The sequence below is a fragment of the Solanum dulcamara genome, chromosome 9, assembly GCF_947179165.1.
Source record: "Solanum dulcamara chromosome 9, daSolDulc1.2, whole genome shotgun sequence".
In the NCBI taxonomy this organism is placed as follows: domain Eukaryota; kingdom Viridiplantae; phylum Streptophyta; class Magnoliopsida; order Solanales; family Solanaceae; genus Solanum; species Solanum dulcamara.
The window spans coordinates 10,106,563-10,133,601 of record NC_077245.1 but is presented as its reverse complement, the minus strand read 5'-3'; the positions used below and the strand labels follow the sequence as shown (position 1 = coordinate 10,133,601).

Here is a 27,039-nt window from a genome sequence, read left to right as displayed (position 1 = left end):
CGCGTGATTGTCTGTCTAGATCCGTTTAACAGCCGTATATGTTAACGAAGCTCGTGTTCAATTTTTTTTATTTTTTGGACTTTTGGAAAAAAAAAGGAAAATAAAAGAGAGATCATTTTTTTCATTCTTTGGTAGTTTATTAATAGGGGCGGGTGTTTGGTATTCGATTAAGAATTTCCTCGATTGAGTTTGATAATTAGATAATCAGTAGTTAAAAATAGATGATAAATATTAAAATTTTAAATTACGGTTTGATAATTTAATAATCGATAAATTAATTTTTTGTTCGATATTGTATCTAGTAATACCGTATTGAAGTTGGAGCCGACTGTATTATAAAATTAATATCATTGCTTCAATTATTTTTATGTGAAGGCGCGATATGATAAAAGATCAATCGGTAATAAGACATCAAGAAAAGCAAATCAACACAGCTACAAGACATTTGTGACAAGGAATTAGAAATCAATGCATCCCTAAACGCAAATAGACAAACCAAGGAAAATCAAATGATCATTTCTTTTGTTAACACATCTGGATGTATGTATGTATTTGGGTTGTTTATGTTTAATCTTTAATTATTTTTTTTGAATTTGTATTAATGGGCCTTTGATATATGGCTTTCAATAAGTAAATAAGTTGGCATTCAAAAAATATCGAATACCAAACTCAAATTCGAATAAAAAAATTCTAAAATTTTACTTCCAAATATAGTAGTGAATATCGAATTATCAAATATCAAATTATCAAAAATTTTAATTTAATTCGATAATTCAATTTTTGATATTTTATGCCCAACCCTAATTATTACTAGATTAATTAAAGAAAGTTTCCAAGAGAGAAAATGGGTAAGGTGAAAAAAGGCTCTTACCTGATTATAATATTTGTCACTCATCAAAATATTAGTGTTACGTTGATCGATTTCTACAATATTATTTTATTTTAATTTTATACATTTTGATATGGTATAAGAAGAGTACTATATTTTTTTTTTGCAATTTAATTTACTCCACCGCCATATAAATTTTATCTTTTTCTATTTTGTTGCATCCATATATATGTAATTTCGTTTTAGATGATATGATTATGTAAATCTACTTAATATAATTCATGCATAATAATATCGCGCTCCAAATATAGTTAGGCACGAAAAGCACCCGTTGCTTCACATGAAACATAGTTCGCATAACTACTCAAAGGTCGTCATATAAATGCATATTCTAAAATAGTGAAGAAAATTAAACAAACCAATAAAGTTTAACCTGCACGAAAAATTAACCTAACACAAAGATATAGATAAGATCAACGCCGACAAAGCCATTCAAAACATACTAACACATCCCACAAGTCTATATGCTTGTGTCTATTGTATGGTCGGAACAGGACCGCAACCTATTTGTTACTGTACAAATGCAACTGCGAATTCAAGTCATGTATACAGAAGCTTTAGAAGCAGTGGAGGTTGCCAACAAAATGTAGAATTCAATAATCTCCTACTTGAGGGGTTTATTTGAGCCTCTGCCTGAACCTGCCACACGAAATGCAATGCCCCAATGGCCAATAATGAAGCGTTGATGTGAATAAAATATACAGATAAATAAGATATAAGTACACGTATATTCAGTTAAGTACGAATGTACTGTACTGCTTAAGGAAAACAAATTAAATAAATATAAGATATTTCTTCATAACTTGGTATGTTTTTGATTAAATTAATAAAACAAAAGATAAATTGTCAGAGAAAATAAATAAGATATTTAAGAATGGAGATAATCTATATTAGAATAAATTATTAGACTATTTTTAAAAGAACAATTATTATGAAATAGTTTGCTAGTGTAGAAAGAACTTAGATTTGACTATTTATTTTTTGCTCACCAAAATATCAGTACCTTATTGATGAAGTTACTATATTTTAATCATCTGCATTAATAATATGAAATATCGTATAATTTGTGTAATTTGATTTGTTATAACATAATATATATTTTTTTTCTTTTCTTGTTTTGTTATAGATGTTTCTATGTAATTTTGTTTTAAATGACATATGTAAGTATGTTTTATATTGTCATTGACTTACTTTTTAAAAAATATTCTCTAACTGGTTAATAACTAAATGTTGTAACAAGTCAAGTCAATCCATTTTTATATTTCAAGTGCGTAAAAGGAAACCCTAACTTTAACGTAGGTGATTTATATTTAAATGACATAAACAAGTTATATTAATATATTTTCATAAATACAATTGTACATAATGAAAATTTCAACTTGGCTTACACGTAATTAATATCTTGTTTGATAATTCAAAATCTGATTAAAAAATATCAAATTAGGATTAAAAATTATCCTTTGAAATATTTAATTTTATTATTAAAACATTGTCTTTTTTTGTAGTTCTTTCTAAACTTCTTAACTTTTCCAATCCAAACTATTCTCTAGACGTGATATGGCGAATAGAGTCTCGAAAGACTTTAAACAAGTCACTTGACAAAAGCATGACACGAAGATAATCAACATAATCAAATAAATTGAAAAGCAGAATATAAGTCTTAAATGATAATCTCATACGATATCAAAATCACAGTGTAAAGACTTCATAAAATGGGATCATACTATGTCTGACAACAAGCCTCTTTTGATCATAAGTGTGACTAGGACAAGTTTTAGCTCCCGAAATAGTCTGAATTGAAATGACTGAAAGGAACATAAGAAGTCATAAAGTGGCTATGCTCTTCAACGTCATAAAGTGGCTATGCTCTTGAACCATGAGGACTCACCAAAGTTAAGCAAAACTGATCAATCCACTAGACACGGCCGAATGGAGGAAGGTTAGAACCTATTATAAAACAATATAGGCACAAGAAATGTATGTGTCACTACTTAGAATATACTGAGTATGGAGAATAGGAAATAATAGGGAATAGTATATGATAAGTATGAAAAACATAATTATGCAATGACCAAGCTAAAACACGACATAATCTTGTTAAAACATCGTTCAAAACATAATATATGGTCAATGCAATATTGATAAAAGAATCATAGTCATAACATAAGTGAGATATACCGTTAACCAACATAAATCATGTGAGCTATATTATGGAGTTCAGCGTACCGCTCCCACACCAAAAAGAGAGTGTCCTACTTGCCAAGATAAGGATCAAAACTTAGGTGGATTTAGCTAGTCTGTCCAATAGAAAAATCCTATAGGGGCACGTAGTTTTGGCACCTGGGTAATATCATGACCCAAGCTAGGCCATAAAAGTGACATGACGATTAGAATCCCGAGGGACTCCAACCAAGCCTCTTAGCATACATAGCATGATATAAACAATATGAAATCGTGAGTAGACATAAATGTGGAAAATAGTCTCAACATAAAAATCTCGAAATAAAGAGAAATCAAACACCACAATTAACATGAATAATCCATACTACTATAGTCTGACAATGTCTCTACTAAACTTAGACGGGGCATAAGACAAGCTCCTAACTCACCAAACATAATAAAAGAGCATAGGTTTAAAAATAAAAAAAAGACATGACGGATTTTCCCTCAGAACATGAGAACTCACCAAAAGCTAACTCTGAGTAGATCCTCAGCTAGCCACATGCAGGAGGATGAGAGTCGGATCCTATATTATGAGACAATGTAGGCAAAAGTATGCGTTAGTACATAGAATGTACTAAGTATGGAGAATATGCAATGCATGTCATAAATCATAACAATGTAATGTCTAAGCTAAACATAGTTAAAATCCTTTAAAACATCATGGAACACATAATACATGGTCAATGCAAACTTGTAAGAAAATCATAAGTCATAGTGAGAGTCTTAAGTCTTTGTGAAAGATACCATTAACCGACATAAACCATATGAGCTATAACATGGAGTCTAGTATTTTCCTCACACACCGAAATGAGAGGGTTCATACTTGCCAAGGTAAGAACCCTAACATCGCCTAAGTGGATCCACTAAGCTACTAAGAAATCCAATCTCAATTATTGGGTTACCCTTTCTAATGAATCAAACCTCTACTAATGGATGATCTTTCTTCCTACAGTGGCACGTAGTTATGGGACAATGGAATTTCTACTAACGGTCTCATGCCTCTACTAATGGGTGGGCCGCTAACCCAAGGTCCACTCGATGTTAGGTCAACTCTCAATGGAATATCATACGTAACATATCATAAGCTTTGAAGATGGTAAGAATCTAGTAATACCAAGTACATCATAAATAATTGAAAATCATAAGAATAACTCCTTAAACATATCATGACCTCATAACATATCCATAAAGATACTTATCTAAAGTATCAAAATCATGATAACTTTTCATAAAATTCATATTGATACTTCATCTAGAAGCATCCTTAAAATCATAGTTCATAAATTCATGGCGCATGCATACGCTTAAAACATAGCTCATAGTCATATAATAAGTATAATGCATGGGTTCATGTAAAAATCCTTGAAAACATATGATTAAGATGAATTCATGCATAATAAGATCATTGAGAATGAATAACACCATAATTGAATTAACCCAATGCTAAATCATCAAAATTCTATAACAATTGAATTGAAATTGATAGAAAAAAGGAGAAATCTTTAAGACTCCATGGATGGAAAGGATCCATAAATGAAATTCCCACATACCTCGATGATCCTTAGCTATTAAATTGAAAAAGGAAACTTGAGTTCTTTTAAACCCTAGCTTGGACTTTGAAGAAAACCTTGAGAGAGAAATCCCTGTAAACCTTAGAGAATTTTAATGTCAAAGAGAGGGAATGGAGTTTGTTTAAAGGGTTTGAATATTTATAGTTTGTGGGAAAAAAATCAAAAACAACCTGATATTGGAATTAAAAGAGTGAGAAATGACCAAAATACACTTCTTAAAAATATATCGGAGGTGACCTACGAGTCGTAGGTCCAACGACGGGTCGTCACTGAGGCTCGCAGAAAACAAGACCCAAAAGTTCAAGCTACTGGAGTCACCCTACGACCCAGCTATACTGGTCTTAGATGAGCCTACGAGTCATAGAATTCGTTCATCTATTGGACTTTAAAACCCTTCCTTCTGATGCTCTTGTACGGGGCCACTTACGGCCCGTAGATGTTTCCACGATCCGTAGGACTCCTTCATAGAAACCCTCCTTTGGACAGTGTCCCCTATCTTCTCAGACCCCTTTCTACGATGCCCTCCTACAGTCACGAACGGTAAGTGGGACTCGTCCAATCTTCTAAACTTCAAAAATATTTTCCTAAGTACTTTGTCCTCCTACGGCAGACCTTTATGGGTCGTAGATCATTGAACGACCCATAAGTCAGTTCGTAAAAATTGCACCAGTGAACTTTTTTTGCACTATTTCTTTTCGTTTCGACTTTCCAACTTTCGGGGTGTTACAGGTAATCACCACTAGTCCAATTCAGTGCTAGGTAAACTTTAAATGGAATAATATACATAATCATATCATATTCAAATTCTTTAAAGTCGTAAGAATCTAGTAATACCAAATCAATCATGAAGACTCATAATCATAAGAATAGTTCCTTTAAAATATCATGATTCATAATATATTCATAAGAGACACTTAATCGAAAACATCTAAATCATAATAATCTTTTCATAGTAAAACAACACTTCAATCGAAAGTGGCTAAATCATCATAATCTTTCATGCTAAGAATACTTCAATCGGAAGCAACCTAGTTTCATGAAAACATATTGACACTTCATTCAAAAGCATCCTTAAAATCATAATTTATTCAATTCATGATGCGTGCATAATTGCAAAACTTGACTTCATAATCAAAATATTCGTATAGCTATGGGTTCATGTAGAAATCATAGTAAAGTATGTAATTATGTTCAAATCATGCATAATAAGATCAATAATGAAGAATAAACTTGAACCATAAGAAAATCATGAAATTCTAGGAATTGAGTAGAATCATAATGAAAAAATTGAGGTTTCTTTGAGACTCAATTGATGAAAAGGGGTCCATTGATGAATTTTTTACCTACCTTGATGAATCCTAGCTTTGAAATAGGAAGAGGAGATTTGAAGCTTGAAGAACCCTAATTCACCTTGAGAAAAGCCTTGGAGAAGAAGACTTGAAAGCTTTTGGGGTTTTTGAGTAAATGAAAGGGAATGGGAGAATTTTAAAGTATAAAACTAGTTAGAGGACTTAGAAATAGTCTAGAAACGACGTAGTTTAGGAATTAAAAGGATAAGATAAGACCCAATTAATCCTTAAAAATAATTATCGGATCACTTCTACGGACACCATGTACCGTACACTGATCCACAGACTGTCCTTTCCGATCACAAAATCAAGTTCTGAAACCAACTTTTATGATGTCAAACCACGAGCCAGAGTAGACAGCCCGTCAAACTTATCATGACATGTCAACCCTCTTCATAGATCACAAGTACTGAAATCACAAGCCTCTGAATCTCAATACTACGAGGCTAACTACGACCCCCTAAACAATTCTACGGACCATAATGTCGACTCGTAGAACCCAACTTCTGCTTATCACCAAGTTTGAAACTCAATCCACGAGCCTCATCTACGATCCGTAGATCATTTCACAAGCAGTCCTATTGGCTTGTACAAACTCATCTAAGACTTAACATTTTTTTCCAATTTTTCAACTATCAATCCAGAGTAGGTCCTATGGTGCGTACAACTTTCTACGGTTCGTACAAAGGTATCGTGGAACCTGTGCACCAGCAACCTTTTGCACTTTTCTTTCCAACTCAATTTTTCAACTTGCGAGGTGTTACAATAACGAAAATAAATTAAATAAATATTTGAAATATGATTTCGCATGTTCTTAATTAGATTAATAGAACAAATAGTTTGCCAGAGAAAATAGGTAACACTTTTAGGAATTGGCAAAAAAATAAGAAGTTATAATAATATTGTTGACTATTTTAAAAAAATTGTGATGAAATTATTTGGTAGGATTTAAAAAATTGCATTTGACTCTCTTAATTGTCATTCACCAAAATATCAGTATCATATTGATGAAGTTGCCATAATATTATTCTGTTTTCATTTTACGTACTAACTATATAAAATTTCATAGATTTTGTATAATTTGATTTGCTCTAATGTAGTATTTTGTTATATACATTTGTGAAATCTTTTCAAAAAGCTGGTAGTAGCAGTAGTAGAATCTATAGTACTAAAAATAAGATAGATAGTACTGAAGCTATCTTGTATAACGTTGATAAATCTTTTGACTCCCATGTACAAATTAAAGTAATATAATAATAATAATAATAATAATAATAATTTTTAAATGACATGATAATGCAAGTACCTTCATATTGTTCGTGACTTCGTGTGTAGAAAAAAAATTCAAGTATTAACGTAAATATTTAATATCTAAATGATATAAACAGTTTACGTTAAGCTATTTTCATATTGTAGGCGTGTCTAATAGGTTTCTAATTTTAACCTAATTGTATAATATCAAAATGACATAAATAAGTTACATTAATTCATTTTCAAAAAATGAAGTTGTACGTAATATTTGACTTTAATTATTTTTTTCTCGTGTTTCTTGTGTAATATCTTTATGTTGTTTGATAATGTAAATAATAATTGAGGTACTAACATAAAAAATAGTATTTAATATATTTGTCTTTGTTATTAAACATCATCTTTTAGCATTTCTTTCTAAATTGCTTAGTAAAAATAAACTAAATAAAAAAACATTTTTGATATATTCTTAATTAGGTTAATAAAATAAAAGGCTTGCGAGATGAAATAAGTATGATCTTTAAGAATTAGAAAATCTACACAAAATTAGGATAATATGGTTGAATTATTTTGAAAAAAATCAGGGATAAAGCATAAGAATATGCGAGGTCTTTATTATTCTCCTAAACTTAATTTATCATATTATTTACATCCTTAAACTATCGCGGGTCCTATTGCCCATCTGAATTTAATTATCAAGATCACAGTGAATTTTGTGTTTAACCTGTTATGTTAATTAAGATGATGCTTTTGCATAATCAAGTGCACTTTTAAAACTTTTTTTTTGTATCTGTAAAATTGCATCATTCATTTTGATATCTATAAAATTATGTTTGATATTTTTCACAAGTTTTCTTCATTTATGAAACTGTCATACTTATAAAGTTGATATTTTGCACAAGATTTCTTCATTTATTAATTAGTGTATATAACTAACAAGTTAGTTTTTTTCTTAATGTCATTGGATCAAAACTATTATCAAAATTGCATTTAACAAATGCACCATAACAACAATCAAAACTATACCCAAAATTTATAGAAAATTACATTGAAACAGCAGCCAAAACTATAAATTAAGACAAAACCCCCAAAAAAAATGCATTTGAAATGACAACAAAAAAGCTGGGCCAAAAGATGCATTTGAACAGCAGCAAAAATTGAATCAAAATAATTCAGGGATTTAAATAATACGAAAGAAAATTAAGTTTGGAGAAGGAAGGGGAGGGGTGGGGGCAATAGGACCTTCACGTAGTTTAAATATGTAATAATATAAAAAAAAATTAGTTCAAAAAATTATACGATCCTTGCATAGTTTATGTAACTTACAATTTCGCCATAATTCCAAAAGGACTTTTTTGTGTTATCCCGAAAAAAAATATGATGGAAGTAGTTTTGTATGGTAAGAGAAAACACATACAACATATATGTTTTTTTATTCCTATTTGTCACTCACCAAAATATTAATATGATACCAATAAATTATTATAATATTATTATTATTTTTATTTTTTATATTAATTTTATAAAACTTCTACACTCTTTACTTAATTGATTTTCTTTAACTAATATAGATTCTCTCTTTCATATTTTATTATAGTTGTTTATATGCATTTTTTTAGATGTATAATTATATAAATATGTTTCCTATCGTTTGTGCACAAAGAAAAATTTAAATTTGACCTAAATATTTAATGTTTAAATATTGTAAATAAGGTACGTTTATCTATTTTCATAAATGAGATCATACATAAACTCGGGTTCAAATTTGTTTTTCGTGTTTTATGTGCAATCTATTTATTATCTTATAGTTTAAATCTTATTAAAAGAATTAGTATTAATGAGATATCCTTGACGGAGGGTGGATTGATGAGTGTGAGTGCAAACAAAATTAATAGGCTTTTTGACTTGTAAGTTTCTAAAGATAAGATGCACATAACACTTTAGGCGAATCTCACATTAAAATGGAGAGGAAAGTGAAAAATTTTATGAGGCATAAGTTGAGTTCACATGATATACATAATTAAGCTTGATGAGCGTAGTTTAAAAGATAAATTTGTATGGACTTAGGTTCAAAGCGAATAATATATGTCATGACTTGGGTTATTTTAACTATATTATTGTATCAAAGTATGTACTCCCTCATTACGCTGGTAGAACTAATTAACTTAGTGAAGACACTAAGTTTCTAAAGGAAGGTGAACGGAATGTCTCTGGTGAAAATGATAAAGACGGGTTAAGCAGGACCGACTCACTTCTAGGATAACAAGATTTAAAAATGAGGACATGAGGTGCACATCGCACATTATACTTTAGACAAGTTCCACGTCAAAATGATAGAGAAAAGTAAGAATTTTATTTTGTTGCACTAACATAAAAAAAGATCATTGAAATATTTAATATGATTATGAAAATTGTCTTTTAGCATTTATATTTAAATTGCTTAACGATAACATATCAGATAATATAAGAACTTTTTTGTTGAAAATTTTACTTCATTTAAAATTTTAATAAAACTCAGGGTAATTTTTATGTGGAATGTTAAAAATTAAACTCAGTATATATAAAAAAAAGATTTATTCACTGAAACGGATTATAGTCACAACCCATAACTACTTTGTTACTATTGTTATTGCTTATGTTTTATTATGGGCGATAGATTCTTCCACATTATGAATCCTAATAAGCTTTTGGACATGTGATATAAAGTTATGATTTCAACTTTAAAATAATTTAAAATTATATATTTAAACATTGATTTCAAACCATAATTTCATATTACATGTCCAAAGGGGCTCTTAGTAGGGGCAGACCTAGAGGTAATCGCTTAAAAAAAATATGTCTATATATTAATTTTGAACCTCTTGGATATAAGATTAGAGGTTGACTTAGTGGTTAAGGGATTCTAAACTAACCTTGAGTTACCGAATTCAAATCTTAAGCACAACTTTGTAATAGTAGAAATAACATAATATGCTTATTTGGTCAATCTTTCAAAAAGTTATTATTTTAAAAAGTATTTTTTTGTCATAAATATTTTCTAAAGAAGTACTTCTGAACAACTACAGTTTGTGTTTAGCTATTTAATTTGTAATACACTTTTATTAATATTGTGCAGTAATTTGTGCTTTGATTAAGGTTTTAAGAATATTTTTGGGAATTATTATTTTTTTAATTTCTAAAAAATAACTTTTTTATACCTCATAAATGCTTTTTTTTCCTCTAAAAATTTGATCAAACACCTCAATTTTCTAAAATAAATAATTTTTGAAAAAATTAAAATATTTTAGATTTCCTAAAAACATGGTCAAATAGACTAAAATGTTGGTAGATAATACTAGAAAAATGTATGATGCATGATCCTTACCTTGTTGAGCAATGTTGATATTTTTGAAAATTTAATTCTTTATGGTGTACCACCTAATTATGTAATTTCCTCTTTTGAATATGATTGCCTAGATACAATGTATTCTAGATAAATCATAGTTAATAATTTCTAGTTTTAGTAAACGTATTCTTTACAATAAAAAAGTAAATTAAATTCACCAATAGTGGTTTATTTCTTGAAAAAAGTGTTTAATGCATCAATATAATAAATATATCAGTAAAATTGGTTAAGACCCTCAAATTGAACTCGAAGATTGAAAATAGTAAAATACCACCGCACTTTGGAGCGGATCTACAGATTATCGAGGGATACCATCGAAAAAGAATTATATTGTATATTTGACATTTTTAAGAATGTTTATTGTTATATATTAATTTTAATTTTTTTGACTATAAAATTAGAGATTGATTTTGTGATTGAGGGATTCAAAATTAACGTTGAAGTTTCAAGTTTAAATCTTTAACACCATCGATCGCACTTGGTGATCATATATATCCATTTGTGAAATGATCAACGAAAAATAAGTGAAAGGCAAATGAAACCATAAAAAAGAATTCTTGACATCCAAAATTATTTCATCTAATTTTTACATCAGATCCCTTGGTTTTCGTTATCAATTTCTATTGTTTCAGTAAATTCTAATGGACGCTGGTACAACTATTATGCAGCAGGTACAAGTCAATGAAGCAGTGTTGGAAAAGCATGTTTACTCTGTTTGGGCTCTGCCGAGGGAGGATGTGAGAGTTAGGGTCAAGAAGTTGATAGAAGGTCTCCGATCGGAGTTTTGTGGACCCCAGTTTGAACCTCACGTGACCGTCATCGGAGCTATTCAGTTGACGGAGACTGAGGCACGTGATAGGTTCAAAAATATATCAATGTGTGTGTTATTATTTGATTCCGTCTTGTCATCGGATTAATCGGAGGGATCCAACACACAAATGGTGGAAACTTGTGGCCAAAAGTCATGAAAGAAGAAAGAAAAAACTCGTGGCTCAAAAGATATGTTAAAAAAAAATAAAAGAACAAATATGTCAATTTGGTTCGTACAAGATTCTGCAAAATTCTACAGTTGATATATGTAATGATATTTCTAAGTAGAACATTTCTATTGGATGAAGTACTTAATGGCTTACCTGGAGCTTTCTATTATGATTGATGTATTCCATTTGTTGCTTACAAATGATTATTTTATTCACTTATAAAATGACTGAATTTTTTATGATACCAATTACTAAGCAATACACTTAATTGATCAAGTCTTTGCTCCCAAGGACTTATATACATACATCGTTGATTCTGAAACTAAAGACACAAGGCTATATCTGGAATCAAGACTCAAAAGCAACAACACTCAGATCTTACTGTTTTATTCGTTTGTTGAATCAAATTTCCGTCCTTTATAAACTTTTCAAATCACGAATCTATTTACTTAAATCTAAAAGTCACAAATTAATTTGATTCACGTGTATTCGATCTTGTGACAAATTCAGCTGTATCGATTTTCAGATTAACAAAACATTACAAAAAAGTCCAAATCATCCTACATTTGAAAAACACACTACTAACAACTCTCAAATAATGCAAAAAAAAAAAAAACTTAGGAGGGAAGAATCTAGAAAGCAACATAATGTCAAATGGGCGGATTGGGTTAAAATTGAGAATATTAAAATGGGTTGAAATAAAAATCGGAGTGGGTCATGACCCGCCCAAATTTACTTTGGGTTCAAATGGGTTGGGCTCAATTGAGCTAAAATTCGGATTGGGTCATGACCCGACCAATTTGATCCGCTTAATTTCAATAATTTTAACATATTATTATTTACCTTTTCCAACCACAATTTGAATTTCATTTCAAGAAAATAAAAAAATAATTTACAAATGGATAGATTAATCCTAAAAGATATAAAATAGATAGTAATTCATACTTTTAATATGAGAACATACATTATATCAATGCAAATAAAGAGCCTTAAAACGGATTGAAATTAGAGATTAAGTTGGGCTCAATTGAAGATTCTTTTAAAATGGGTTAAGGCTTGAATGAGTTGAGATTAAACCCAATACAAATTATCTTAAGCCCAACCCATAAAAGATTGAGCGAATTGAACGGATTATCTATATTTGGGCTCATTTTGACACCCATATATATATATATATATATATATATATATATATATATATATATAAGGAAGTTCCTGTAGGGATATATATTGTATTAAGCCAAATGTATCTAGAGATAATCTTAATTTTAAGAATTTAAATAAATAACACGTTTAACTTGTATACGCTAACCAACCGTATAAATAAGTTCTATACTATCAAATTACCCAAAAGTCGATGTAGTATGGATTTATAACAGCAAAATAGCCTACTACAACTGGTAAACTACATCAAGAAACATACAAATCTTTTAAAATGTTAGTGTAAAAGTTAGTAGAAATAAAGAGTACTAATTAGTAGAAATAAGAATAATTGGCGAGAACCAAAATATTCGTCTATCATTATTTTTGCAAAACAGAGTGACTTAATTCTTGCTGCATTTTTTAAAAATTATTTTTGTTGGTCATAGAACAACTCATGGGTAGTTGGTACATTATTATTAAATAATTAATCAAAAAATTATAGTGGTTGAGATTCTTGAGAATCTTCTCCTTAAATATTAGTTTTTAATTAAAAGATTCAAAGTCCATGATGAATCCTAGAGAAAAAAACGTTCGACTTTTTCATTTTCTTGCAATTTACCACTTAGAAATTGGTGTTTGCAATTATACTCTCCGAAAGATTCAGAATTTAAAATTTATGAATTTTTTTAAAAATTCAAATTAATATATGATAATAACTGAATTCAAAATTAAATATTTAATAAATATTTTAATATATATTTATAATTTTAAACAAAAATTATTTGAATCCACTCGACACTCGAGATCACAAAACATTTTAGATTTGGCTCTATATACTAGTCTCTACTTATAATGGGAAGATATATAGTAGATGAATCTTTAACGGACCATAAAGATATATAATAGATCAATCTTAAATGGACCATTTAGTTATGGTCCTACTCATGAAGAGCTACAAAATATATTACTAGCAACAAAATGAAATATTTGGAAAAGTTTGGTGCTTGTTTTTCCACTTACAAGAATTTTGCCTAGTTCCTTTGGATGGCTAATTATTAATTTAAATTTTAAATATAGCCTGTCTATGTATAAAATAAAATATACAAAATTCCATCAAGTAAAATGATAGAAAATCTTTCCTATTTAATGTCAATTTTCCCCTTAAGGCGTGCACGTTATTTGTACAACGTTATTTAAGGCACAATCACTTTTAAATACTTTGTATTTGTAGCTAATTATGGATTCTGTAACAAACTAACTTAGTATAAATATAAAAAGGCCAGTTTGGGAGAAAGGCCGCAACAATATTAGAGGTTACTTCGACAGTTTAAACCCACTCATGACATATAAAATCACACGAATATAACTTTAAGATTACTTCAAGCCTTCCCTTCTATATTAGTACGGATCCAAGCATTTTTTTTGCTGAGTCTCTCACATTGTTCAATAATTCATAATGACATACACTAGTGTTGCAATTTTGATTCGTTAACCCATTTATTATTATGATACAATGAGATAAAAGTCTACATAATTTCATAAGTGCTATTCATTTTTGCTCATATTTCTTTAAGCAACTTATATTATAAATATTTAGAACCAAATTTTTGTTCATATTCCATTCCAAACCTAAAGCAAGGCAATGTTAACATCTTTTCATAAAACATTGAACCATGTCCAAAAGGTTACATTTAAATTTTGAATACTAGTCTGAATGAATATTAATAGTCTTACCCCATGGCACCTGATAAAACACACAAGAAAGGGAGAATTGAGAGTTTCTTGAACGCGGAATGCTTGTTTGATAGATTGGACAGTTCCACCTTTCTTTGTTTTGAAGGCACTTGAAGCAGACGAAATTGGAACTCATTTTCCAGTCAAGCAGAAAGCTCAGTGTGAATTTGTAAAAACTAAAATCAGGTAATCCTTGTGGTTGGTACTTGAATTTCACTTAAAACATTTCTGATTCTTGGAAAAAGAACAGAAAATAAAACAGATATACGGCAAGACAAAAAATAATAGCTCAAATTCATCTTGGTATCTATATTTTAGCTATTGCTGCTGCAACATTGCCACTCCTGTAGGTAATTTAGAGAGGATTCTTGAAGTTCCAAGCAGTAACAATAACTTTTTGCAACCAATTTTTTTGGTTTCAGATCATGATGTTTATAGGGTGCTCTGCATCACCAACGACAAGGTAACGCGATCCTTCTTCTATCATCATTAATCCGTCCTCGTTGGCATTGCTAAGATGTTCACAAGGACTGATCTCAAACATAAGTAGAGAATTTTCTCCAGCCTTCAAGCTCACACTCTGGAATCCAACTAACTGTTTGATAGGACGTCCATTTCGCGCTTTGTCCTGTTTCACAAAAAGTAGCACTGGATGTTTACCATCCATTTCCCCTGAGTTTTCAACACTAACATGAGCTGAGAATTTCGCCTTCTCACAGTTGTCACTTCCCATATCATCCACAGATGTGTAACGGATTGAATCTGAACTTTCAACCGTCTTTGCAGATGATAATTGGTTTAACTGAATTGTGTTTGGAGTGGCAGAGCTGAATCCATAGGAATAAGCTGTGTAGCTAAGACCATATCCAAACTCGAAAACTTTGGGACCTTTGTAGAATCGATAAGTTCTACCAGGGTAACCTGTTTTTGGATCAGGTCTCATCCTCATGTCTGTCATTGGTATTTTGACAAAGTCTTGAGGATACCAAGTAACAGGTAATTTACCCCCTGACATTAAGAAAAAAAATCGCCGTTATTAAAATCAAGCATGTTTTAGGCTATGTTGCTCGGACTCTTCAAAATGTCGATGGGTGTGTGTCAAATCCTCCAAAAATAGTATATTTTTTGAAGGATCCAACACTGGTGCGACAACATTTTAGGTGAGCAACATAGGTTTTAGGAAGGGGGAAAAGTTAAATAAGTGATCAAGTCTTACCAGGATTATGTTCACCAAATATGATTTCTGCTAAAGCAATTCCTCCAGCTTCACCAGGATAACCAGCCCACAAAATGCTTCCTATTTTGGGGTTGTTTTTCGCGAAAGAAATATCGACTGGACCTCCTGAGAGGATCACCAATATAATAGGCTTCTTTGCAGCTTTAGCAACATTAGTAATGAGATTTTCTTGCTGCCCCGGGAGCACCAAGTCATCACGATCAAATTGTTCCCTCTCTTGAGTTTGATCCAACCCCATGACCAAAACAACATAATCTGCATTTCTAGCAATGTTGACAGCTTGATTAATGTCAGCAGACGTGCAGTTAGCCGCATTGCAACCCTGTTGGTACTGCACTGTCTTAGCATAACCCTCCAACGCCTTGAGAATTTCGATAGATTTGCAAGGAGGACCGTCATAGTTCCCACGAAGAATATAAGCATTGTTGGCATTATGCCCAATGACAGCTAGGGAGTTGGTTTTCGCCTTGGAAAGAGGAAGTAACTTGCCGGTATTCTTGAGCAAGACAATGCCACTTCTTGCAGCTTCAAGGGCCAGTTCTTGGTGTTGTTGAGCACAAACCAAGCTAGGACTAATGTTTCCATAGAGCTGTTTTTTGGGATCCCCATTGAATAATCCTAACCTCATTCTTATGGAAAAAAGATTGTGAACAGCCCTGTCTATATGAACTTGTGATATTTTTTTCTTCATTATTGCTGATTTTGTGTATTTCTTCAAAAAATCCCCACAGTCTATATCCATGCCTGTGAAGTTTCAATTTCCATCACATATGGAAACAACATGATTAGTCCATTACAAGGTTAGTTGTCTTAAACTAAAAATACATAGAATATATCAAAATGTCTTTTAATCTTGTGATCTTAACATGTCACGTGGAAAGCTGGAATTAAAAAATTGTCAAAAAAAAGAGGTTTTTTTTTCTTATGAAAATCTTAATAGCTTAGTTGGTTGAATACTTGAACTCCCACCTTAAGGGTTTGATTCCCCACATGGTAATCACCTCCCCATTTCCCCTTCCCTCACCTCCAACATGATTATAATTTTTTTTCCTTTTATTATATTTTTTTAAAAATAGAAGTGCCTATTTTATTTGCTCCCTTTCAGCCCACAAGACCATTACCATGGGGCCTGGGCCCAAATATATAGCTAGTCCACATAAATTCAAAAGATTGGGTTGAGATTGATGTAGGCCCAATCTAGCCCAGTGGTCACGTGGATTGTTTTTAGTTTTACCTTTTTTGTTGGTGATATTAAAAAGATCATCAAATAACTAAAAAAGTTCATGAGTCTATTAGAGCTTCTATTTTATTTTTTTTGTGTGAAAAAAGAAGTAAAAAAGGGTTTGAGGGAACAATCATACCAGCTTTAAGTGCAAATGCCGTTGAATCTTCTGGTGTTTTTCCATACTTGTGGTTGTCATGCATAACTTGAACTGCGTCACAGTCGGATGTGATGTACCTATCATATTTAAACGAATTTAACTTCTATATATTAATAGAGTGCCATTTTTTTCTCTCTCACTATGATAAGAAAAAATTATAATACTAGTGTATATGAGTTAAGGTTGGTTTAATTATATTATAGAAGTTTACCCATGAAAACCCCATTGTTGACGAGCTGTTTTTGTCAAAAGATTATAATTAGCACAACTTGGGATTCCATTAACACTGTTGTAAGAGCACATAATTCCACTGGCTTTTGCTTTCTGTATGCAATCTTGAAAAGGGGGCTGAAATGTATCTGCCAAATCTTGAGGGGTGACCTAAGTAATTATAAGAAGAATCAGAGGTCATAATTGCAACAAAAAAATAATAAAAGGAAAAAAGTGAAACTGAAATATACTAAACTTTATGGTACAAAATTACTACTTACAAAATTTGTAGATTCCTTAAATCTTGAAGTAAAAAGAATAACAGTACAAAGTGTAAAAAAGCATCATTTCCCCCCTTAAAGTTAAAGATTAAATACTCCAATTTTATCAATCTTAAGAGAAATCTAATGAGAAAAAGTGTGAATCCTGAAAAGAAGACAAAGACGTTTTATCTTTTTTTTTAAAAAAATAATGGGCACGCCCACTTTTTTGTTTTGGACCAAAAAGGACTCGTTATCAACGATTATATATTTAATATAATTTGTAACAAAGAGTAGAATGTATATTAATTTTATTTCTACTTTACCGAATGAAACGACTCTAATCAACTCCGCTTATTATGCAAGAATAAATAGAAAATGAGCGATTTGACTTTGAGATTTTTACCTTTTTATAGTCATTTATTAAATAATCGATAAATATATATTTCTTATTTCTTATGTATATTCAGCTAGCGATGTAATATGTAATTATAACCCCTTTTAGTTTCACCCATAATATCTAATCCAGCATATAACATTAGATCAAGAAGAAAAATCAAGCAAATGAAAGGAGGCAGCTATAATTAATAGAAGTCCAGTCTTTTGAAATTGGTCCATCGAAATGTTGGCAAGACAAATTATATATATATTTTTTTTGATATCCCACCGACAATATCATAAATAATTAACAGCATTTTTTTCCCATAGTAGTAATTTAAGAATTATTCCACCCAAATTTTAAGCGTTAAAATATATTTTTCTCTTAAAAAGATCTGACAGATAAGGCTTTTGCCCTAATAATAATTCAGAAAATTAAATCCCGTGACCATTGCTTCTATGATGGGAAAAATACATAACATATCAAGACAAGAAAGTATTCTAAAGCTTCGAAAGTAGTGAAAATCGTTGAATACTGGCCATACAACTAAAAAGACTATAAAAAAAATGCAAAATACTAGTAGGAAACACACTTTCCGAATGAGCCGTAAATCAAAATTAATCGGGACATAAAGCAGATACTGAACAATAAGTGAATAAGTGTGCAATAAAAATAACATACGTACAAACTGCGTCGTTATACTTTAGAGGAAAGATTACTTACAATGGCATTGAAGCTAAATCGATCCAAGTTTTTCCATTGATCCAAATCATAAGCAGTGAAATGTTTACAGCAAGCAGAAGCTTGAAGGTGACCTTTTTTGAGTTGTCCACCATTAAAGCTGTCACCTTGTACTCCTCTCACATACCTAATTGCATATTTCCCAGTCATTATTGGGTCTTCCCCTGGTGTCTCTTGACCTCTTCCCCATCTTGGGTCCCTAAATATGTTTATATTTGGTGCCCAAAATGTCATACCTATTGCTTGGCCCGCATTGTACACTCCCCTTGCCTCTATTCCTATCACCTTAATTCATTGTCATTCAAATTGTCACAAATTATAATTCTTTGTAAAACATATTTGAGGTAAAAGATGGAGTAACAATAATTGAATTTCGAGACACTATAAATACCCAAAATCCGCCGACATACACACGGAAGCCTAGAAAAGTGAACTATTCAAAAGTATCAAACACAATGAAAATGTAGTACAACTTACATACCTAACGTCTACTTTATATTTCAAGCCACAAATCTACTCAGGTTTTACTATTTTATCATGGCTATTTATAAATTAAATAAAAAATAATAATATTTTGAAATATCTTATATGTAAAAATAAAAATATAATAAAATTAAAGGTAAAAAAGAACAAGTATATTGCTCAATTTTGTAATTTAGAATAGCTACAACTTCATTAAAAAGATAATACATAATTACATATACATCATAGTTAAATAATAAAGGTATATATTTTTAACAAAATATATATTACCGCTAAATCACAAAGTTGAGTAGGTATATTTATTTTCCCCCCCTCCCCTAAAATTAATAAAATTGTATTAGTGTCTACAAAATCAATTCTCCCCTTATTATAAATCTTCTTGTAATGTGGAAAATAGAGAATGAGTTTACAAGGTAAAAAAATTGAATCCTCGTAGATAAATATTTAAATAGTCAATCAAGAGAGTTATAGTTATAATTACGAATTTGACGGAACTGATTCTAACCTGACCAATGCGGTACCATAGATTTTCATCAACTAATAAAATTTTATTAGTGCCTTCAAAATCAGTTCCTCCCTCATTATCGGTCGTTTGGAAGGTGGGAAATGGTGAAAAAATTTATAAGGCGGAAAATTAATTTTTTAGTGACGAGATGAAAGTCTAAATAGTAAATCAACTGAGTTAAGGTTATAATTACGAATTTGACGGAACTTAATAAACTGATTCTAACCTGACCAATGCGGTACCATAGATTTTCATCAAAAGCAGCAGCAGTGAGAATAACTTGGGGAAAACTGGTGGCTCCGACAATACTCCCATTGAAGAAAATACCTTTTCCGGCAGAACCAACGCCGTGCAACGACTCCGACCACCACTCATACGCCGGAATACCGAGTCTCGGTACAGCAGGGGCTGAGTTAACGAGTTGAGAAATTTTTTCATCGAGTGTTAGTCGAGAAACAAGGTCCTGTACACGTACACTAATTGGAAGTCCTGTTTGGCAAAATTTTAAGGATTTGGTTTTTGGATCAGACGAGTCACAAGAAAAAGGTGGCTGAGTTGACTCACTAAATGAAATGAGTGTTAGCCATAAGAGAATAGCAGTAATGAAAACTGAGATATGAAGTTTCATTGTGAAGTGAAAAATGGGGGGAAAAAGAAGAAGTTGGGAGTTGTACATAGATAGGTCAGCTTATTTATAAGGGAAAGAAGAAACTTTTTTTCTTTTTAATTTTTACTATATGATTGTTCAACTATTAAAAAGATTTTATAAGAGATAATTTTGATTTCTTTTTCTTATAAAATCATTCAATTATAAATGTATGTCTTAGAAAGACAAAAATCTCTTTATCTTAAGAAAGATTCTTTGATTGACATGTCATATTAGGATATAAAAATATTAAATTGATCCATTTATTTTTAAGTATATGTCTATTTAAAGCCTAAATCATTTTAAAGTGAAATCTTCATTATCCTAACGAGAATGATTTTCGATGCAGTTATTGATTAATTTAAGAATAGAAAATATATTTTTTTATTAATTTGAGAGTGAATTTTTATATTCATATAAATCAAGTAATTTCATGTATTTATATGCTTGAATAAAAATTATTACAAATAAAATTATATTTTTCACAAATCCTTAAACCTCATATAATACACATAAATGTAAGTTATCTCTTTGTAGTAATTCAATATTTCGATCCATTTCATATTAAGTTAGAGTTACGAGTGGTCATTAGTAAAAAAAAAAATCTTAGTTAATATCTTTGGTTAATATACTTAAATAAATTCTTTTGGCATAGCATAAAAAATAAAAAAATTAATATGCCATGTCAGGTAAACTAAGAAATCTAGCGATAAAAGAGATTTGGCTATGAATATTATTTTGTAAGATATAAAGTTGTAATTAAATGACCTTATGGGGAAGTGGGGAGTGGAGGGAGGAGAAGAAATCAAAAGTGATTTTAATGGGATCCTCTCAATACTTAGATGATTATATAGCAAGAAAAATTCAAAAATAATTTAATAAGATCTTTTTAATATTTAATTAACTATATAGAGAAGAAAAATTCAAAAGTTACCTAAATATGAAAGATTTTTATTTTTCTTCCATAAATTATTTATCATATTAGAATAACATGAGTTTCAAATAAACCAAATCCAAATAAATGATGCCTAAATATTGATATGCTTAGATTTGAAATATTTTTATAATGGTATGAATATAGGTGAGTCATTTTTATAATGAGAATATGTCGACTCTAAATTTTTAAGTGGAAGGATATATCATGCATTTTTTCCAGCAACTTTTATCACAATATTTGAAGGTTCAGTTAATTCGTTATTAAAGTACCAACAATTTCTAACTTTAAACACTTTTGTAGCCATATTTATTAAGATCATTCCACTTAATGGATCCTTAATGTAAGGTGGTTAGACTGTATTGGTCATTGATATATACCCTTTAACAGGAATAATCCTTAATATAAATAAAAAGTGATCATTTTGATCTCACTCTTTTAACTAACGATACAAAATGAAAATACTATTAAAACTTAACAAGCAGTTCAAGTTCAAAACATGAAAACTATCTTGTTTGGGAGTGTTTTCCCCTTAAATGGTGTTACGAAACGCAAATATCTATTGTACAATCAGCAACCTAAAACTTAGTCCAATATTTAGAGTAAGTTTAAAGAATAATTTTTATGCAGTTGGGGGAGGTAAGCTACACGAGTGAGTAGGACAATGACAATCCATAACCATACTATCGTAATTAATTGTGGTCCATCAATGTTTTAGATTTTAATTAAAATAAGTGATTTGATGTTACAATAGAAAGGATAGTGTTACGACTCGCCACTTTGATAAGTCTAAGTCGGTGATAATAGGGACTAATCATCCTTTAAACAGTTCGAAATTAAACTAGAATTTAAGATAAAGGATGATACTTAAGGCATGATAGCATTAAAAATCATTCATCAGTTCACTTGTCACATTTAAACTATTTTTTTTTGTCATAAACCAATTAGTATAACTAAAAAAGCATTTTCTTTCTGCAAATATTGGCAGATTTAACATCTATAACTCACCTTCCATAATTACTTTTTTTTTTTTGAGGGTATGCCAATATGATTTTAATTAGGAGCGGGCTTTGCATCTGACATTCATTGGGCTTCTCTCTTCAGGAGCCTTTACATGCTATTATCTTAATTCTAACTGACAACTTAGATCTGGGAGATCATACAGACACAGGAATAGGATACTCCTGATCTCCCACAAGAAGGAAATGTTTCCCTTCATCAATAACTAATGTACCATCTCTATTGGCCCTAGTGAAGTGCTCACAAGGCTTCACATCAAATGTAACATGGGTATTTGCCCCTGCTTCCAAATTCACACTCTTGAATCCTATCAATGTCTTTCTTGGAACCTCATCCACTGTGTTAGAGTGCCTCAGAAACAACAATACAGGGTGCTTACCAGCCATTTCTCCCTGGTTTTTCACTGCAACTTTAACTGTGATCATCGCGTTGTTACATACTTCTGGTCCAACGTCTGATACAGCAATGTTCAGAGCAGAACTGTTTTCAGTTGCCTTATTGACCTTCGGGTTCTTGAAATGCAGCTGGTTTTTGCTGACAGAGGCAAATGAGTAAGAGTAATTAGTGTAGCTGAGACCATAGCCAAATTCAAAAACTTTTGGCCCATTGTAGAATCTGTAAGTGCGCCCTGGATAACCACTGGATGATTCAGGTCGCATCCTCATGTCATTCATTGGTACTTTGTTGAACTCCTTAGGATACCAAGTGACCGGTAATTTGCCCCCTGCAAATTAATGCAGTCTTGCATGTTTAGTAAGTGTTTCAAGCAATAGATAACAATTAAACATCATAACAGAATAGCCACAAGGATTGTTTTGAAAAATGAACTTCACCTGGATTGTGTTCACCGAAAATAATCTGTGCTAATGCAGCAGCTCCACCCTCACCAGGATAACCAACCCACAAAATGCCTCCTATATTTTGTTTGTCCTTCGCAAAAGATACATCCACTGGACCTCCACACATCAATACCAGTATAACGGGTTTTGAGGAAGCTTCGGCGATCGCTGTAATGAGTTTCTCTTGCATACCAGGTAGCCTCAATTCTGTCCGATCAAGCTTCTCTCTTTCAAGAGTCTGGTCTAATCCCATTACTAGAACAACATAGTCTGCTTTTTTCGCTGTATCAACTGCTTCATCTATTGCAGCAGAAGTGCAGTTGGTGAAATCGCAGTCTGGATGGTACGTTGTGTTCTCAACATATCCCTGAAATCCTTGGAGTAATGTAACATTCTTGCAAGGATAGCCTTCATAGTTACCTAGAAGTACTTCAGAATCATTTGCTTTGGGACCTATTACAGCAAGGGATATTGTCTTCATCTTTGAAAGTGGAAGGAGCCTGTCAGAATTTTTTAGAAGGACAATGCCATTTCTTGCTGCTTCAAGGGCTAGTGCCCGGTGCTCTTGACTACAAACCGCTGCTGCAGAAATGTCTCCATATTCCAATTTTCTTGGGTCACCGTTGAACAGCCCTAGCCTCATTCTAACGGAGAAGAGATTGTGAAGAGCTCTATCTATGTCAGATTCTTGTACTTTTTGCTTCTCTAGAACTGATTTTGTGTATTTCCTTAAGTGGGAACCACAATTCACATCCATGCCTGAAGTTTCATTGCCAAGAACAAAGACACATATAGTTTTCATCAATGATGTTTTTCTTAGATTTAAAAGGAATTTCTAGTTGTCATGCAATATTTTGACAGATTGTCTCATTATGCATAATAAACGTTGTCTTTTATTAAATTTGTTTTTACAAGTAGAATTTGACTACACTTAATCAAGGATCCGTCAGAAACAAATTTCATCTCTACCAAGAAAAGTCATGCACGATACTTCTTATCTTCCAACATTCAAATTGGACAACAGGAAGTATTGAATTTTAGCTCCCAAATAATAATAACAGATGCTTTAGCATGTAAATGCTATGTCAGAAAAATCTCAAATAGATCAATAGTACCAAAAAGTTTAAGAGAGAAGAGCTTTGGGAAACGATGACAGAATTTATAAAAAGGGCCAGAAAGCATGCTAATAGCAATAATACACAGAATCATCCAGTTTCAGGACAGAATGGACCAAGTCATGGGCATGCCAATTGTCCTGCATTTTACAAAACATGCGGTACTAGAGAATGGGTTGTACAGTAATCAACTTTTTTCTTAAACGACATGCATTATGTCACACTTTAGAATAAAGCATGCAAAGACATAATTGATATGAGACTTTCAATCTTCGATTTCACAAACAAGCAAGTTATTGTTTTTTCTACTTCTTAGTTTTTTAGACAAGTTTGCCCTTTTAGCAGCAAAGTCATAGAAACAGACGACAGATCAGTTACCAGCTCTGAGGCTAGCAGCTACTGCGTCTTCAGGTTCTGTAGCATAACCTTGGTGAGTATACATAATGGCAACTGCATCACAATCTGATACTATGTACCTTTAAATTACAGATAACAATTAGTCTTTTAGATATGCAGTTAGATTTCACGTAGGAATGAAATGAAACATGACTCCACATTCTCTTCTATTTTTGGGAAATTACCCTTGGAGACCCCATTTTCCGCGGGCAGTAGCTGTCAAAAGATCAAAGTTGGCACAATTTGGGATCCCATTAACAGGATTGTGTTAGTGTGGGCATTTTAACATTTTACTAAATTGCAATTTTAGCAATTGTCCATTGTTGACATTTAATGTCATCTTTATTCTATTTTTCATTAGTGCATAAAATGTCTTTCATTATCATCTTTAGTTAGTGCAAGATTAAATCATTCCATTATGTATTTTTAACATAATTATCACTAATAAGTGGTGCACTAAATCATAGTGGTGCACTAAATCATAGTGGTGCACTAAATGATGACAATGATGGCATTCCATTATTTTTTCATTTTTGTATGATTTTCTCTCCTATAAATAGAAAGGTCTTCTTTGTTTTGAAATGTAAGATAAGAGAAAAAAAAATTGAGAGAATTAAGTTTATCTAAAAAGAGAGTTCTTATTAGTTGAAGGGAGGTGTTCTTTGTGAGGAGCTTTAAACTCAACTTTTGTCCAGAGTTTGTTGAGTTACATTTTGTGATAAGGCTGTTGTATGCTGGAGGGGACAAGTCAAGAGGACTACTGCTGGACAGTGAAACGATTTACTGCAGTGGGCTTGAATCTCTTTAATTTCTCCGCGCCTCAGCCAAGAAGTGAAATTAATTTCTTCATTTTATTTTTCAATTGTAATTTGTAATCTTGTAATTTCACCAACAGATACAATGTTGGCTTTCCCTTGTTCCACGCAACTCTTGAAGGGTGGTTCATATGAATCTGTCAAATCTTGCTTCAAGACCTGAATAGCTCCATGTATTAGAACAGAAATAGTGCTGACAATCTTGTAAATGTCACTCTTGAAGTGTGTGAATACAACCTCATTTAACAACTTAATTGAATTGTGTGAACGTCTGCTCTAAAAGTTTATATTATTGGAGAAAGATACTTTTAGTTATTTTATATCAACAACACATCCTCTCCCTTGCGAACCTTGTTGGGTTTGGGCATATATATCAAAAGGGAGACTACAGAAGTAGTAATTTATCATTCCAAAAATGGAAATTTCCTCCCTAAACAAAATTGAACATTTGAAAGATATCAACAAGATAACGCTAAAATCAATGTGCTGCAGTAACAGAGTTAGTTAAGACTTACTTGAGCATCAAAGGAGTAACGACTGAAGTTATTCCAAGTATCCATATCTTGAGCAATGAAGTGCTTACAGCAAGCAGAGGTTTGAAGATGCCCATCTTTAAGCTTCCCACCTTCAAAACTATCCCCTTGAAGTCCTCTTACATAAGCCACTCCATATTTTCCCACCACCATAGGGTCTTCCCCTGGTGTCTCTTGACCTCTCCCCCACCTTGGGTCCCTGAATATGTTTATATTTGGTCCCTGGTATTTCAGGCGCCGCATTCACCAGCTGTAGGATTTTCATCATTTACCCTTTGTGAGATGGGTAATGAGGCGTTGCAGAATGGAAATGAGGTGGTAACTGAGTTGGACGAATCACATGAAAATGGAGGCTGAGTTGACTCGGTACGGAGGAAAATGAGCACGATAAACGTGACGACGAATTTATTAGTTATTGGGTGTCCCATTTTGTATGTAAAAAAGTTGTGTTTCTTCTGTAGAACAAGTTACTTGTATAATGTACTATCCAAATTAAAATAGTAAATTGTATAACAATAAATAAAGATACCAATTTACTTAATTTAGGCAATGGTAAATTTGAGGATATCTTTGACCATTTTCATTTATGTGAATTTGGTGGTAGGGAATCACGAAAGCTTCACAACTATGGGCTGAACACAGTTACACAGATTGGTCATCATCAATTGAAAGAAAAAAAAAGAAGAAAGATTGATCATCATCGTAATTAATTTTCAAATATTTAAATTTAAAAAGATGACTCAATATCCACCATCACAACAGGGGGCGTTTTGGGTGACGCATCTGGAAATTGGGCAGCGAGTTAATAGTGCAAAAACTGCTCAACTATCCTCTCTACTGTATGAACTTCTTTTACTCGGAAAAATGCATGGAGATAGCAACTCACTTACTCGACACTAAAGCCATTGCTTAAGGCCCCATATTTTTGGGGGGTCTCCATTTTAAAAAAAAAACAATCTAATTATTTTTTTTTAAAAAAAAAAAGGTAAGAAGTAAAAAATAATAATATTCGAAGTGTTGTT

At 31.6% G+C, this 27,039-nt stretch overlaps 2 protein-coding genes across 3 annotated transcripts; both read right to left on the bottom strand.

Annotated features, from left to right (window-relative positions):
• Nucleotides 1–14,706: 14,706 nt before the first annotated feature.
• On the bottom strand, nt 14,707–20,390 carry LOC129903829 (probable beta-D-xylosidase 7). 2 transcript variants are annotated; one of them, XM_055979341.1, is made up of 6 exons: nt 19,946–20,390; nt 18,714–19,016; nt 17,353–17,522; nt 17,121–17,218; nt 15,739–16,503; nt 14,707–15,530 (listed from the first exon to the last, which is right to left on the bottom strand). In XM_055979341.1, exons 1-6 carry the CDS (start codon nt 20,345–20,347, stop codon nt 14,941–14,943), a joined length of 2,328 nt encoding a protein of 775 aa, XP_055835316.1. In that variant the 5' UTR covers nt 20,348–20,390; the 3' UTR covers nt 14,707–14,940. The 2 variants fall into 2 exon arrangements, with proteins under 2 accessions (XP_055835316.1, XP_055835317.1); XM_055979342.1 differs by lacking the exon at nt 19,946–20,390 and adding an exon at nt 19,720–19,884.
• A 1,798-nt stretch (nt 20,391–22,188) lies between these two features.
• LOC129903518 (probable beta-D-xylosidase 7) lies at nt 22,189–26,260 on the bottom strand. Its single transcript, XM_055979079.1, has 6 exons — nt 26,000–26,260; nt 25,554–25,643; nt 24,855–24,934; nt 24,652–24,749; nt 23,153–23,917; nt 22,189–23,043 (listed from the first exon to the last, which is right to left on the bottom strand). Exons 1-6 carry the CDS (start codon nt 26,258–26,260, stop codon nt 22,457–22,459), a joined length of 1,881 nt encoding a protein of 626 aa, XP_055835054.1. The 3' UTR covers nt 22,189–22,456.
• Between the last annotated feature and the right edge of the window lie 779 nt (nt 26,261–27,039).